This window comes from Macrotis lagotis, chromosome X, assembly GCF_037893015.1.
Source record: "Macrotis lagotis isolate mMagLag1 chromosome X, bilby.v1.9.chrom.fasta, whole genome shotgun sequence".
NCBI classification, from domain to species: Eukaryota; Metazoa; Chordata; class Mammalia; order Peramelemorphia; family Peramelidae; genus Macrotis; species Macrotis lagotis.
In genome coordinates this window covers 210,289,725-210,306,646 of record NC_133666.1, presented here as the reverse complement: position 1 = coordinate 210,306,646, position 16,922 = coordinate 210,289,725, and the positions used below count along the sequence as shown (strand labels likewise).

At 36.6% G+C, this 16,922-nt stretch overlaps 1 protein-coding gene across 1 annotated transcript in view; it reads right to left on the bottom strand.

Annotated features, from left to right (window-relative positions):
- Window positions 1–16,922, bottom strand: part of LOC141502256 (solute carrier organic anion transporter family member 4C1-like) — a 109,612-nt gene that overhangs the window by 59,493 nt on the left and 33,197 nt on the right. The window contains exon 3 of the mRNA XM_074206906.1: window positions 169–351. Within this exon, the coding sequence (XP_074063007.1) occupies window positions 169–351 (183 nt within the window). The remainder of the gene's footprint in view (window positions 1–168; window positions 352–16,922) is intronic.

Sequence of the window (16,922 nt, the reverse complement as noted above, 5' to 3'; positions counted from 1 at the left end):
TTCATAAATTACAAATTAAATTAGAAACAATTGTGCAAATTTAGTTTAATGGGAACTATGTCTGAAACATTAATAACCTTTATTTCCTTAAAAATTAGGTTTACTTTGTTTACAATGCAAATCAAACAAAAAGTCATAATAAGTCATTATATTAGAACAAAAATTCACCTATATAGAGAGATGACTTGTGTGTAGGAACACTGTCATCAATAAAGGCTGTTCCTAGTGTGTAAAGAGGAGTTCCTCCTACTCCCAGCAACAGTTGACCCAAGATGAACACATAAAGGTAACTAGAAAGCTTGGAGGTGGAGTCCCTGCAAATGGTAATATTTCCTGCTGCTGGGCAAGTATCTGAAAAAAAAAAAAGAAAGGAAAAGAAATTATAAATCACAGAAACTTGGCACAAGGTGTTCATTTAAAACATACCCTTTTCATGAATTTTTAATGTCTTTAATTATTTCCTCTACTGAAATTGAGTTTAGCTATATTCAAAAACAATCTGAAAAGCATCATGATAGAAAGAATTCTGTCTTACTGAGTTACAGAAAACAACCAAAACCAGCCATCGATATTTACTAGATGTTTGATCACGTGAAACACAATATTGCTGAACTTCAAATTATTTATTCATAAAATAGGAAAAATGATATCTGAAGTATTTATCTTAGAGATTAGATGTAAGGATCAAATAAGACAGTTTATATGTAATATTATGCAAACTTTAAAAGACAACATACAGGGGTGGGGGAGGGAAGTAAGATTAGGGGAGAAATTGTAAAATAAATAAATAAGTAAAATAAATAAATAAAATCTTTAAGTACTGAAAAAAGATAACATACACACAAATATATATATACATATATATACACATGGAGGGAGAGAGAGAGAGAGAGAGAGAGAGAGAGAGAGAGAGAGAGAGAGACTTATTTTAAACTAAATTTAAAACTGCACTAAGACTTTTGGTACATTATAAATATCAGTTGGTATATTTAATTGAAGAATAAGGTGGCATTGATTTCCAATGCTATCTTGACCCTCCATTTATCTTGTTACCAGAAAATAGGGCTGTGTGATGCTGGGCAAGTCACTTAACCCTCCAAAATAAGTTTAAAACATTTTTAAAAGAAAATGTTTAAAAGATAGGTTCCTCCTGAATCTAAATAGTGGTGAAAATAAGGAGCAAATTTATACCAGATAATGAAATATCTAGAGATCCCATTGTTGTTGTTGTCATCATACAATGCGCAAGAAATATACTGAGTAATAAGTTATAGAGAGATTGAAATCTGCAATCTCAAAGAAATCTGCAGTCTCCTTTGGGGTTTCTGATATTCAAATTTTTCATCCAATCCAGCTCCTGGTGGCTGTTATCTATCAATCTTCTAGAGCATTCTTCTTCTTCTACCTCAATAAGATCAGTGCACAGCTTATAGTCTTTTCTCTCCCTGACACTTCTTCTTCCCTAACACTAGAGGCTTCCAATAAATACAGGATCTATTTATCTTAAGCTATTAATGTTTAAAATAGCACTAAGACTTTTGGAACAATATAAATAGTGCTATTCAATCAATTCTCCTAGCTTCAAAGTCACAGACAAGAATAATTTTGCAACTACCATGTCAACATTATTTTATGGAAAAAAGGAGGAGGAGGAAGAGGAGAAGCAAGAAGATTAGAAGGAGAAACAGTACATAATAAAGATTCATGGATTAACAAAAAAATTTTCTATTCTTTCTTGCATAAAGGTCATTTATTTATTTTTATTATTATAAGCTTGAATAATGCAAGTTTTAAAAAAAAAGGAAAAATGAAGGAGATCTAAAAAATGGTAAGGAACCAGAGGAAAAAGGAGATGGGAGGACACTGAAGATAATCTCCATCTTTGCAACTCCCCATCACCACCAGTCCACCTGCAGGTAACCAGGCAGCAGTCTGAAGGGCAAAGTAAATATATTTAGAATCAAAGGACCTGAGTTAAAACTCTAACCTCTGATATTTTATACTTTGGGATTTAAATGAGGAAGTAATTATCATTTACTTCTTATACTCCAGATCCTATACTTGATGCTCGTAATTCAAAAACAAAAATGAGACAATTCCTGGCCTTATGGAATTTATATTCTAAAGACAAGTAGTATAGAGGAAAGAGCAATGGACCTGAAGTCAGCAGAACTGAGAAATCTTCTTATTCTACTTTATCTCACTTGTAAAACAAAGGCCAGATCATCTCTAATGTCCTTTCCATCTTCAAATCTATGATGATGTTTGTCCTTCTTTCATGTGAATTGAATTTGAGTGAGGGGAAGCTGTGCTAAGTCACCAGTCTTACTTTCCCCTCCAGAGCATTTGGAGGCAGTGGTCAGATATGGATCAGCCAACTGGAGATGATCCTGATTAGAGGCAATCAAGATTAAGTGATTTACCCAAGGTCACACAGCTAGCAAGTGTCAAGTGTATGACTTCAAATTCAAACTCCTGACCTTCTGACTTCAAAACCAGTGCTTTATCCACTGTGCCACCAAGCTGCCCTCTGTGAAAATAAGGAGAGAAAGTACCTATAGGGGAGTGGTAGGCCTGAAAGTGTTTCTGCCTAAAGTATTGCAAGGATGATATGTAGTCAATTTTCATGCTTCTTCCAGAAGCAGAGAATTGATTTCTATTCCATTAGCAAGAAAATGAAAATGAGAGGTTGAGACAGTGCAAATGTATAAGATTGTCCTGAGATATACTAGAGGTTGATGGAGCTATTAGATACATTCAGTTAAGTGAGATATAAGGAATGGGAATATTCATACTAATGCTGACAAATTAAATAGGTTGACCCACTGCTTTACCTTTAGGTGGTCATTCACCATAGTTAAGTCCCAGATGATCCTCTATGGCATGGAAGAATACCACTGGATAAATAATTCTGATAGAAGTCTATTTCTAGTTACAAGTAGTTTTAGGGAAGTAGTTTTAGGTTGTTTTTGTTTTGGATTTTGGCTTGAGTTTTTGGGGGGAGGGGGTGGGGAGAGGTTCTCTATATTCCCTGACCCAGGTACCTGATAGCCACACTGGTCCCTTCCTACAAAGGATCACTGTTTGGGTAAAGGATGTGTAGGGGTGGCTAGGTGGCATAGTGTATAAAGCACCGGCCCTGGAGTCAGGAGTACCTGGGCTCAAATCCAGTCTCAGACGCTTAATAATTACCTAGCTGTGTGGCCTTGGGCAAGCCACTTAACCTCATTTGCCTTGCAAAAACCTTAAAAAAAAAAAAAAGGATGACTAAAGAGAAGGCCTTTCCCAAGCAGCTTTTGTTTCAATTTCTAGTGTGTTTTGTTCAGATACCTGCAATGTTACTCTAAGGCTTAGAGGTAAAGGCAATAAGTATTCATCAAGTGTTTACTGCATGCTGCTAAAAAGAAAGGCGTAAGACAGTCTTTGTTCTCAAGAAGTTTACAATATAATAAAAGAAGACAACACTCATAATCATATTTACTAAAACCATAAAAGGACGAATAATGTTTATCATCAAATTGGTGTTACATAAGAGGAAATATGGACAAAAGGCTTGCTTGATCTCCCATGCAAATATGTTAACATGAGAGCTTTTGAACTCACAAAGTCTCCACAGTGATTCTCATTCCATTTCCTTATATAAACAGAAAGAACAATACAAAACTCTTCATTGTTGAAACCCAGTTTGTCTCTACATGGATTAAACTAAGTGCTCTTAGTTAAGTTACTGGCTGCTGGCTGCTATGTAAAACTGCATCAATTCACTATAGTACTCCCAACTGCAAATGTTATGACACTTTGTAAAACATACCACACTTAAAAACTAAAGTAGTTCCTAAAAAGGTCCAAATGAAATTTGCCCTTTAAATAAAATAAATATTTTCCTGAAAAGCTACTTATTAATAATTGCTTTTCCTAAATAGAAACTTTTTTTTAGTTTTTTTTGGCAAGACAATGGGGTTAAGTGGCTTGCCCAAGGCCACACAGCTAGGTAATTATTAAGCGTCTGAGGGGGATTTGAACCCAGGTACTCCTGACTCCAGGGCCCGTGCTCCATCCACTGCACCACCTAGCCACCCAGAATCATTTATTTTTAAAGCAGAAAACTACAGTAAGAATAATTTTAAATACTTCCTTTTACAGATGAATCAACAGGTTTAGATAAGTTGTGATGCACCCATGTCACCCAGTTTTGTTTTGCTTTTTATCAGAACCAGGTCTCCTTATTCAGTCTAATTGCCTTTCTACTTCACTAAATTCACTACACTTCTTAAAGTATAACTAATTTTTAAAAATAATTTTATGATGAATTTACTTCATAAATATGGATTTTTAAAATTCAAGTTCCTTGAAAGTCATGCATTCCTATACTATATATGTATATACATTTATATACAAATATACAACTATATCAATTACTATATATTTACTAATACTATTCACACACACCCCTATCAAGATATTACATCTGTTCTAGAAGATTTCTTCAGATTTTTCTTAACATCTGCTTTTTACTACATTTTCATAAATGTCCCCAAAAATATCAACATACCAAAACAACTAATATAGTATTCTTATACTTAAATGGAATTTAAAGACTTGAGAGTTTTTAGGATAAATTTAATGAGTTTTTTTAACTTATCTGAGTATTGAAAAAGTATTTAATGATTGATTCACAAGTTATAATTTTTCTAAATCTCAAAAGCATGAATCTAGAATTGTGAATATGCACTCACATATGCCTCCATATGCAAATACAAAGATTTAAACTGGCAATACAACTAATCTTAAAAGATATAACCAGTGATACTTTTAATAGTTATACTATTCTCCTTGATCAACCTCGAGAAACTATTTCCTTCCAATAATAATCCATATATATGCAAAAAATGTTCACACACATAAGGATATAAACATATGTATTCAATTTCTCATTCACTGAAATATGAAACAATGACCACAAGAGGGAGCGCTCACTTTCTTTATAATAGCAGGCTTAAATCCAAGATTTGGTATGGTGAACTATCTTAAGGTAGGTTTGTGTGCCCATGTAAATATTATCAATAAGGAAGACCTGCCAAAAATAATATTGAGTATTTATACATCAGGTATGTTTACAACTCCAACTTCATTTAAAATGTGAATTTATTTTTCTCTTAAGTTATTCAGTTCAATTCTTCTAGTTGCTATACTGTTAATTGCTCCAATGAAGAAAGATAGTTTAAACAAAATGTTCCCCAAAGAAACCAGTTACAAATGTTTTTAATAGACAGCTTGAGAAGATTTTTGCTATTGAAATTGAAATAAGGATAACTTACTGAAATTAAAATTGAAATAAGGATAACTTATTTTTTCCAATACCCCTCAAAAAAAAGGGAAATGAATGTTTAGTCAAACAAAATTCTCTTTGTAAATAGATATTTTAAATCTATTGTATTTTTCTAGAAATAATGTCCTTTCTATAGCACAAGTACCAGGAAAAGCCCTTTTAAGAACAGATCTGGGCAGAAGATAAAAAAAAATGGCCTTTCATTAGGTGAATGGATTAAGTATAACAAACCAGAAACTTTAAAAAAAAATTATCTCTAGGCTAGATAAGAATTTCCCCATTCCAAAGACCAGGATTTGAAGCAATACAAATGTAAACCCCTTCCTTTTTTTTTTTACAAAGTACTTTCTTCCCAATTGCTATTATTCAGTCCTGTCGGGAAGCTAGAAGGAATTTCTGCAGAAGAGCAGAAAAACAAAGGGCTAGACAAGTGTTTGGGCTTGAAATAGAGCTCAACACCAGTCCCCCACTTCACCCTCCTACCTGAGCCTCAGGTGTCCAGGAAGTCCTTAATTCAACTGGTAGCTTTGTTGTTCAGTCATTTCAATGCTTTCAAACTATTATGACCCACTTGGGATTTTCTTGGCAAAGATAATGGAATGGTTGCCATCCATCTCCAGATCATTTTACCTAAGAGGGAGCTGAAGCAGTGACTTGTCCAGAGTCACACAGCTTTATTGAGTGTTCCTGACTCCCCCATGAAAGATCGTTTGTTTATATTATTTTACTTGATAATCTTGATGCCAGGGGAAAATGTAGCCAGCTAAAGGTTTAGTGAACATAAATGATTCATGCAAAAGACCATCTCTGACCCAGAAGAAATTTTAGAGAGAAAAAGGTTTAAGTATTGCTCTATACATATATATGTATATACATATATATGTGTGTGTGTGTGTGTGTTTAGTATAAATATATATATATATACATATATATAGCATATATAATATTCTATGTGTATACTATATAGTATATTTGCCTTCCCAAAGAAAGAGGAGTAAAGGAAGCAGTGAGTGTGTTTTTAAGGGGGTAGGAAGATGAGGTAATTTAGGTACAAATAGATGGGGGCAATAACTCTAGAGAGCAGAGTAATGGGGGGGTATTGATGGGGGGGGTAGCTCAAAGACTTAATTCTTTCAGGGTAAAGGCAGGGATCTTATTGTTTTGTTGCTGGGGTTGGTCTTGTGCGTGGGGCAAAGATTTACTAGGAATAAATCTCCCTGCCTTAATCTTATAGTGTGCACTATGGGGAAGAGGGGAGGAATCAGGATAAATCTAAGGTACATGGTCAGTGGAAAGGAAATAGATTAATCATAAAATGTATTTTTCTGTTCAATATTTCCCAAACTTCATTCTCAAGAATTCTCAGGGACTCAATGATTTACTAATCTAGCCCTAATCTTCTTTCCTAATCTTCAGACTGGGATCTTCAGTTGCCCATAGGACATTTTAAATTCAAATCACATCTTAAATTCATCTTACCTAAAGCTAATTGTTTTTCCCCAAAACCCTTCCGTCTTCCTAATTTTCCAATTGGTATTAGATAGATACCATAATCTCAGTCATCTGGGGTCTGAATTAGGAGACTTTCAATCCCCATATGCAATCTGTTATCCAGGCCTTTGTTAAATCCCTCCCATTCAACCTCCTCTCAGGTCTCTAGGCACCCATCACTTCTGGTTTAGATTATTCCAATAGTCTGATGTTTGATCTTCCTGCCACAAATCTCTCCCCACACCAGTCTCTCCTCCACTGAGTTGTCAAAGTGACCTTCCCTAAATGGAGGTGTGTCAGACTCACAATCCTTATACTCATTAAGCTGCAGTGGCTCTCAGTCACCTCCATACATAATCAAAACAAAATCCTCCCTTTGGCATTCAAAGTCTTTCATACCCCTCCCATACAACTTTTCATTCTTCTAATACCTACTCCCTTTCTAATACATTCCTACCTTCCCTCCAGTTTTACAGGTAGAAAATACCTGCAATCATCTAGTAAAAGTTTTTCACAGTTTAAAGATGTAGAAACAGGTCTAGAAAAGATAAGGGACACAGAGCTGATATCTGAAAATCACATCCAGATATCATTCTTTGTTCTGTAACATGCTACTTGTAGATGAAAAAGCACAAGCAATGGAACATGGTGGCACAGTGATCAAGAAACCCCAACCTACTGGGGTGTGGATTCAATAATCAATAATAAATAGTTCTGGGAAATGGAAAGTCATCTAGAAGAAATGCCATACCAGCTATCACCAAAAACACTTAAATCTGGCATCACTCTTAATAATGGCCTAGCTGTGTGACCTTGGGCAAGTCACTTAACTCCACTTCCTTAAATAAATAAAATTTTTTAAAAGAAAAGGAAACAGAGACCCCAATTAATTAATGACCTCAAGGAATTTAGTACAAAGGGAGTAAAGATAGTAGATGATAGCTAGGAGAGAGCAATAACTCAAGTAAGACATTTTTTGAGGATAAGGTAATAATAGGTGTGTTTGTAGGTATTATGGAAGTAGCTAGCAGAGAAGGATTAATTGAAGATAAGTGAAAACAAGTATGATAGAGGAGGTAATCTGCTGGAGAAGATAGAAGAGAATAAGGTCTCTTGTACAGATGGGAGGGGTTTGCCTTGTTAAAGAGAAGGGGTTAGCTCTTGGCATGAGGCAAGAGTGAAGATAGTAACATAAAGTAAATGTCATGTAAATTGAGGGAAAAAAGAAGGAAGTCTTGGTGACGATCTCAGATTTTTCAGCAAAAGGAATCAAGATTGTCAGCTGAGTTGGGGTACCGAAAGCCAGAGGAGATCTAAGGAGAGGTAAAAAAAATTTGGAAAAATGCTGTCATAAGTGGGATAATAAATCAATTATGAAGATTTTAAAATGATTGCCTTATAGCAACAGAGACCTGATTGAGATTTTATAACATGAATTTATAGTGGACCCAATCATCATGGTATCCCTACCTTTGTTTGGCAGCATGAGTAAGAAATAAGACAGTTGTTGGTGGGAGTAATTCAAGGCTAAGGAATGGCAAGGCAATATCATTGACAGGATAAAGGAATTTCAGAGATCACATAAACAATATATAACTGAACCAAGAACCTTTCTCAGTTCCAGACTCCAAATTTACTCTCACAATATCTTTTTCAAGGTTAGAGTCACTTTTCCAATACTTGAGTTTTATTTGCAATAAATATATCATACCAACAAGAATAGGACCCCCTGCATTGTACATATAAGGAAACTAAAGTTCACTGAAGTGGAGAACTTGTCAAGGATCAGACAGCAGGCAACAAAGAAAGAATCTGAATCCAGATCATGTTAATTCGTGTATATGCCATAGAATGTTGTACTTGACTCTAATTGTAAGATGATCTGCAAGCAATGGCATGATAGGGTGCCAAATACAATAGTATCAGAAATATAAATTTACTTACTATGAAAAATGGCACCATTGGGCTTGGCTAATCATGTAGCACAAGTTGACAACATTAAAATGCCAAAAATAATTTTCTCCAACTAGTTCTGTAACATGAAACATGTTATTGAACTTCTTATTAAAATAATAAAAATGTTATAAAAGACATTTAGTCCATTTAGGAGCACTGTGACATTTACCTTACTGGAATTAGTAATAATGTATCCCTGACAGTTCAACATTCCATATTACAATCCAGTAATGTGAGAATGTCACACACACACCTAGTGGTGGCCAATACAATATGATTCCATAGAAACAATAAGATAACTGAGGAAATATTGTGGTTCTTGGACTTGCTGTTGTTTTTAGATAATAAAAAAGAAATGCTAGTGGTCAAAAGTCATTAAAATACAAATTACATCATAAAAAGTATAACCTCCCATTGGTAGACCTGTATTACAAGGAAATCCATGATAAGAATTAAATCCCAAGGGCAACTAGGTGGCACAGTGGATAGAGCACCAGCCCTGGAGTCAGGAGGACCTGAGTTCAAATCCAGCCTCAGACACTTAATAATTACCTAGCTGTGTGGCCTTGGGCAAGCCACTTAACCCCACTGCCTTGTTAAAAAAAAAAGAATGAAATCCCCCTATAAACTAAAATATTTATAGCAATACTTTTTTGAGATAGCAAAAAACAAACAAATTTTAAAAACTGGAAACAATCTTTTTTGATTGAAGACACATTGATTGAAGAATGGCTGGGGGGCGGAGCCAAGATGGCAACAAGAGAGGATCCTCTCTTAGGCCCTAGACAAGAGAGGATCCTCTCTTAGGCACTCTCTCATAAAACTTATAAACTAAGGACTCTAAATTTTTGAGAGACAAAACCCACAGAGGGACCCAGTATAGGCAGTTCTCCTACTCAAGGTAACCTGGAAAAGAGCAGAAAGGCACTGGGAACAAATTGGGGGAATGGGGGGAGGGGGAACGACCTCTGCCACAGCAAGCACTTTTAAGTCCAGCCCTCAGGGCACACAGCAAGCAGCATGGCCCAAGCAGTCCAGATCTAGGAACAGAAGCAGGCGGAGCCAGTAAGCAGGAGCCCCCAGGGCATAAGCCCATTGAAATTAGGGAGGAAAGTGAAGAGAGAGAGACTGCCCAAGCTCTGTCCTCTGCCCCTGGAACAGGACGCTAGGGTTCTGACCGCATTCAGATCCTGATCGCAGTCTAGGCCCCCCATAGAAGAACAGTGCCCCCCCCACCTCAGCCCCGTGGCAGAGGGCGGGGTGCATATGGTCATTCACAGACCAGGAGGGAAGACACAGCCTCACATACTAAGATCCTTGTGGGAGTGTACCAAAAGCTCAGGAAGCACCCCAAAAACAGGCTTAGGCTGGGAAAATGAGCAAGCAGAGAAACAAGAGGAAGACCATTGAGAAATATTTTGCATATGAGCCCAAGAAGGATCAAAACACTCAGTCTGAAGATGAGGAAGCACAAGCTCCTGCATCTAAAGACTCCAAGAAAAACAGAAATTGGGCTCAGGCTATGACAGAGCTCAAAAAAGACTTTAAAAATCAAATGAGGGAGCTCAAAGAAAAACTGGGAAAAGAAATGAGAGAGATGCAGGAAAACCATGAAAATAAAATCAGCAGCTTAGTCAAGGAAATCCAAAAAAAAATGCTGAAGAAAATAGCATGCTAAAAACCAGCTTAGGTCAAATAGATAAAACAGTTCAAACAGTTATTGAGGAGAAGAATGCTTTAAAAAGCAGAATTGGCCAGATGGAAAAAAGATAAGAAAACTCTCTGAGGAAAACAAATCCTTCAGACAAAGAATAAAACTCAGGGAGATTGCTGAATTTATAAGAAATCGGGACTCAATACTTCAAAACCAAAAATAAATGAAAAATTAGAAGAAAATGTGTAACATTTCATTGAAAAAACAACTGATATGGAAAACAGACTTAAGAAAGATAATTCAAAAATTATTGGAATACCTGAAAGTCATGATCAGGAAAAGAGTCTTGACATCATTTTCAAAGAATTACTACAGGAAAATTGCCCCAATATCCTTAGAAGCAGAGGGCAAAATAGAAATGGAGAGAATCCACCAATTTCCCCCCAAGAAAGAGATCCCAAAAAACCAACCCCCAGTAATATTATAGCCAAGTTGCAGAACTCCCAGGTCAAAGTCAAAGAGAAAATATTACAAGCAGCCAGAAGGACACAATTCAAATATCATGGAGCTGTAGTCAGGGTCACACAGGACTTAGCAGTAACTACATTAAAAGCTCGTAGGGAGGCAGCTAGGTGGTACAGTAAAGCACCAGCCCTGGAGTCAAGAGTACCTGGGTTCAAATCCAGTCTCAGACATTTAATAATTACCTAGCTGTGTGGCCTTGGGCAAGCCACTTAACCCCATTTGCCTTGCCAAAATCTAAAAAAAAAAAAAAATGAAACAAAAAAGCTTGTAGGGCTTGCAATATAATATACCAGAAGGCAAAAGAGCTTAGAATACAACCAAGAATCAACTACACCGCAAAACTGAATGTCCTTTTCCAGGGAAAAAGATGGACTTTCAATGAGCCAGGGGAATTTCAAATGTTCCTGTTGGAATGGCCAGAGCTGAACAGAAGGTTTGATCTTCAAATACAGGACTCAGATGAAGCATAGAGAGTGGAGGAGAAGGGGAAAATATGAGGGACTTAATGATGATGAACTGCATGTATTTCTGCATAGAAAAATGACACTGATAATACTCATATGAACCTTCTCAGTTAATAGAGCAGGTAGAGGGAGCTTTTATAGATGAAGCACAGGAGAAAGCTGAATTTGAAGATAAAATATGGTGTAAAAATGGAGTCAATAGAAAAAATGGAAATGTAATGGGAGAAAGAAAAGGAGAGGGGGGAATAGGCCAAGATATTCCATGTAATAAGATTTTTTCTTTATTACAATGAGCTATTGCAATGATATGGAAGGGGGAGGCAAGGGGGAATAAGGGAATCTTTGCTCTCATCAGAGGTGGCTAGGAGAGGAAACAGCATATATACTCAATGGGGTATAGGCATCTGGAGTAAGAAGCAGGGGGACAGGGGGAAGGGGGGGATGTGAGTGATGGAGGAGAGGATGGACCATGGGGGGGGAGCGTGGTCAGATATAACACATTTTCTTTTTTACTTCTTGCAAGGGGCTGGGATTGGATGGCCTGTCTGGGACCATAGGGCCAGGTGGATGCTGGGCCTAAGGGGTGGTAGGGGGGGCTCGAGGCCTCTTGGCCCCAGGGCCAGGGATCTGTCTGTTGTGCCACTCAGCTACCCTACAGCAGAGTCAGAGTGAAAGGAGAGAGAAAATATAGTACATGGTAGTGGAGAAATACGAAAGGAGGGAGCTGCGATCAGCAATGGCAGTGGTGGAAAAATATGGAAGTAACTTTTGCCATGGACTTATAAAGAATGTGATCCACCCATGACAGAGTTGTTGGTGTTGGAACAAAGACAGAAGCACATTTTTTATTATTACTTTTTGGGGGGGGTGCAGGGCAAATGGGGCTGGGTAGCCTGCCTGGGGCCACATAGCAGGGTGATCATTGGGTGTCTGAGGCCAGATTTGGACCCAGGTGCTCCTGGCTCAAGGGCCATCTGCCACTCAGCCACCCCTACTATTGTTACTATTTTATTTTAGGTCTTTTTTTTTCTTTTTTTGGTTTTTGCAGGGCAGTGGGGTTGGGGTGGCTTGCATTTCACACAGCTGGGCTATTGTTGGGTGTTCGGGGCCAGATATGGGCTGGGGTGCTCCTGGTTCCAGGGCTGGTGCTCTGTCCACTGCGCCACCTGGCCATACTTACAATTATTACTATTATTTTTTTAATTTTAATTTTTTTTTCTCTCCCCTTTAACCCTCAAGTAGTCTATATTTTTGGGGGGGAGGGGATATTTTGTTTACTCTTAAATAAGAATATTTTATTAATGTATAAAAAACATTTGTACAAAAATGAGAATAAATAAATATTAAATATAAAAAAAGAAAATTAATAAGCAAAAAAAGCAAAAAAGAATGGCTAAACAAATTTTGGTACATGACTGTGATGAAATAGTGTTGGGCTGTAAGAAATCACAAATTAGTTGAATCCAAAGAAACATGGAAAGAGTTATATGAATACATATGTTTATATCCCTATGTGTGTGAACATTTTTGCATATATGTGGATTATTATTGGAAGGAAATAGTTTCTCGAGGTTGATCAAGGAGAATAGTATAACTATTAAAAGTATCACTGGTTATATCTTTTAAGATTAGTTGTATTGCCAGTTTAAATCTTTGTATTTGCATATAGAGGCATATGTGAGTGCATATTCACAATTCTAGATTCATGCTTCCCTATTCCAGAATACCTTCCGAGGAAAGAAAACTTTGCAACTTGAAGCTGGATGACCCCAGAAAATTTAAGGAGAATGATCTTCAGCACCACCAACAATTAGATATTTTTAGCCTCTAAAAATTGATGTGTAAGTTGAATAGCTGAAATAGATAAAGATTTTCAAACAGAAAAGACAGAATAAATTCAGACAATAGAATGAATTCAGAGAATGAATTCCATACCAGGAAAACAACAGTGCAATGAGAGAAGTAGATTCCTAGTATCTTAGTTATTAGCATTAAGTACTAAATAGGATTAATGAATGATTTACTATGCTTCCTAAGTTGCTTATTTTTTAGTCTTCATGATGAGCCAGTCTATGGGTAAACTCCAAAAGTACTAAAATCCAATATTTGCAAAATATTGAGTTTCACAGGGTGAGAGAGTGCTTCTTAACTGTAGTTACTATTTCCCTAAAATTTGAAAGGATGCAAAGGAACTAAATTCAAAAAATTTCATCATTTATACATTTTCAACTTAAAAACTGTATTTTAAAAGATAATGTAGGAAGTCTAAAATGTCTCAATTCTGAGCAAAAATTAGAGAAAATAAAATATTTTAGGAGTTTTATTTTGAACCAACATTTCACTACAGTGACTGAACCAAGAACTGACAAGGCCCAGTTACATCAGGGAAATTGCATCTCTTTAAATTTTAGCAAAGAAAATAATAAAAAAAAGTCCCATAACAGAATTTTTGAGGTAAAGAGAACTTAAAAACAAAAGTTAATCAAATCCCTCAAGTTATACAACAAGCTAACAGGAAAACTGGTTCTGCGTCCAAGTTTAATGTTTTTTTCTAACCATGCTTCATTGCCTCCTTAATGAAGAAGTTATGGTGACAGTTCTCTAGATTTCATTTTCAAGTGCAAGAAAACTTACAATGGGGAAAGGAATTGTAGAGAGAGCAGTAATACTTGGAGAATGCAGTTTCAGTTGAGTGACCAAAAAGAAAAACATTGCTTGAGATTTAAGAGGTGGGAAAGGAAGAAGTCAAGTAAAGAACAAGCTGCTTTTCTTAGAGTTTATGGTGGAAGGGAAGACAGATACAGGACAAGAGCTTAAGGGTCAAATAAAAGGTTTTTTTCCAAGAAGGGAGTAATCTGAGCACTTTTGGAGACATTATCAAAGAACTCCCCAGGTAAAGAGAAATTAAAGATTAGAGATAGGGAAAGGTTGATCAAAAGAGCAAACTGAATGAAGAAAAGGGGTGGGAGGAGGAGAGAGCAGAGGTAGGAAATGGAATAGAATTATTCAGAGAAGGGAAAATGATTAATGTGAAACAGTGAGGGTACAGTTAAGATTAAAGAATATAAATTTACAGTAGTCAACATTTGGAATTATGTGTCTTTCTTCAAAGGCATTCAGCATGAAAGGAGGAAGAGATAATTCAGGGTTGTAGCTTGAAAAGGATGACTGATGATAACAAGGGATGCCATTCCAAGGAACACAGCAGTGAAAAGATGGACTGGTTATTTACAGGACTGAGATCTCAAAAAGACATATGTGATGTCATTTCAGAGATGATGAACTAGAAAACAGGGACACAGAGGGACTAGAGAACAAAAGGAGGGCGATAATAGAATTTGAAGTTGTGAAATTTGGGGCGGCTAAGTGCTGCAGTGGATAGAGCACCAACCCTGGAGTCAGGAGTACCTGAGTTCAAATGTAGCCTCAGACACTTAATAATAACCTAGCTGTGTGGCCTTGGGCAAGCCACTTAACTTCATTGCCTTGCAAAAACTAAAAAAAAAAAAAAAAAAAAGTTGTGAAATTGGAGAAAAAAATGGAAGAATCAAATTATAGCTTGAAAAAAGGAGAACCAAATCTCAAGACTGAATGGTTAATAGTTAATGGTTATGGTAAGATCAGCAATATATTGTGTGTATGTCCTGATTTATATTTTGAATATGTTGAATTTGAGTTGGATACCTAGTTTAAGAGGTCTAATTAGCAACTGCTGATATGACACTGGAGATTAGGAGAAAGGTTAGGACTGCATAGATGAGAATCAGCTGCATAGAGATGATAAAGTGAATCCAGGAGAACTGAATAGATCATCAAGCAAGATAGCAAAAAGAAAACTAAGTGCAAAATGGGGAATGGGAGGGAACCAAAAAATTGAAGAAGTATATTCAAAATTTATTGGCATTATTTCACTTGATATTCAGCAAAGAAAACTGAGAACCACTCAACAAAATAAATTCCAGAATTGAATAAAGTTCTTCATGACCTGACCTAGACCTACCACTGTATATATACTATTCCATTGCTCCCAATGAATTGTACAACCATATTGGTGTCATAAGTAACAGTCCCTGGATCTTCTCCAAACTTTTCTGCACTGGCTATATCTCATGACCAATATGTTCTTCCTGATCACTTCTATTCCTTTCCTTCTTTCTTTCTTGTTTTGATTGTCTTCTCTGGAGTTCTTGGCCAAATCCATCTCTTAAAAAACTAACGCTCTTCATGGCAGAAAGCCCAAATCTTGAGAAATCAATGAGCTGTTCTATAGAAATAGAAAAACAATTGCTCACAAATTAAACATTATTTTAAACCTGATGAATTTCTCCATAGCAAAGGTAGGTAGCAAAAATTATCCTAATTATACAGCTAAGTAAATTGATGGTGAAAAGTTAAGTGTCTTGCCAAGTTACCCAGCTAGTGGTCAGAGCTAAGATTTAAATGAAAGTCTTCTTCCTCTAAGTCCAGTGTTCTTTTTCCATTTTTTCATTCCATTTTATTTTATTTTCAGTTCCAGATTCTCTCCTTCCCCCACCTACTTCTTCATTCATTGTTAAGTCAAAAAATACAAAACCATTAAAAATATGAAGTCATAAAAATAAGTTTCCAAATTAGCCCTGTTTTGGAAAACAAAAACAAGAAAATGAAAGAGAAAACAATGCATCAATTTGCATTCTGAATTCATCAATTTTCTATCTAGTGGTAGACAGCATCTTTAATTATGATCCTTTGGAATTGCATTCGGTCTCTATTACTCAGGTCATTTTGCTCATATGTCTTTCCAGGTTTTTCTGAAACCATTCCCTTCACCATTTCTTTCATATAGCACAATAATCACATTTATATACCATAAAGTGTTTATCTGGAGATGCAACTGATGGACAACCCCAGAGGCATGAGAGGACAGTTTTTCCCAGTTTCCCTCTGAAACAGCTTAAAATGAAATTTTTAAACAGATTCAGAAGAAGAGAAACCACAAGAAGATGGAGTGAAATTATTTTCCAGCCAAAGATATCTTGGAGAAACTTCAGAAAAGGAAGCCAGTGGGAGGCTCTTTGCCACAGTGAAGATCAATAACTGAAGCCACAAAGGGAATTATGAAATGATCTCAAGCCCAAAAAGTCCTCTTGGAAGAGCTCAAAAAGAATTTTAAAAATCAAGTAAGAGAGGTAGGAAAAAAATGGGAAAAGAAGTGATAGTTATGCAGAAGAATTATGAAAAATTGGAAAAGCACAAAAATTGAAGAAAACAATTTCTTTAAAAAAATAGAATCAGGGGAGTCGGGACCGCAGCGATGCGGCTGAGGCGGCGCTGGCTCCTGCTGCTGGGCCTGGGCCTGGGCGGGCTCCTCCCGGGGCCGGCCGTATGCTGCGCGGGCAGAACCTAGTGCTCAGGGAAGCATCTTCAGTATCCTGTTGGTCACTATGATCCTTATGGCCATTTGTGTCTACAAGCCCCTTTGCCATCGCTAACTGGAAAATAGCTGAACTCTACAGACTCCTGT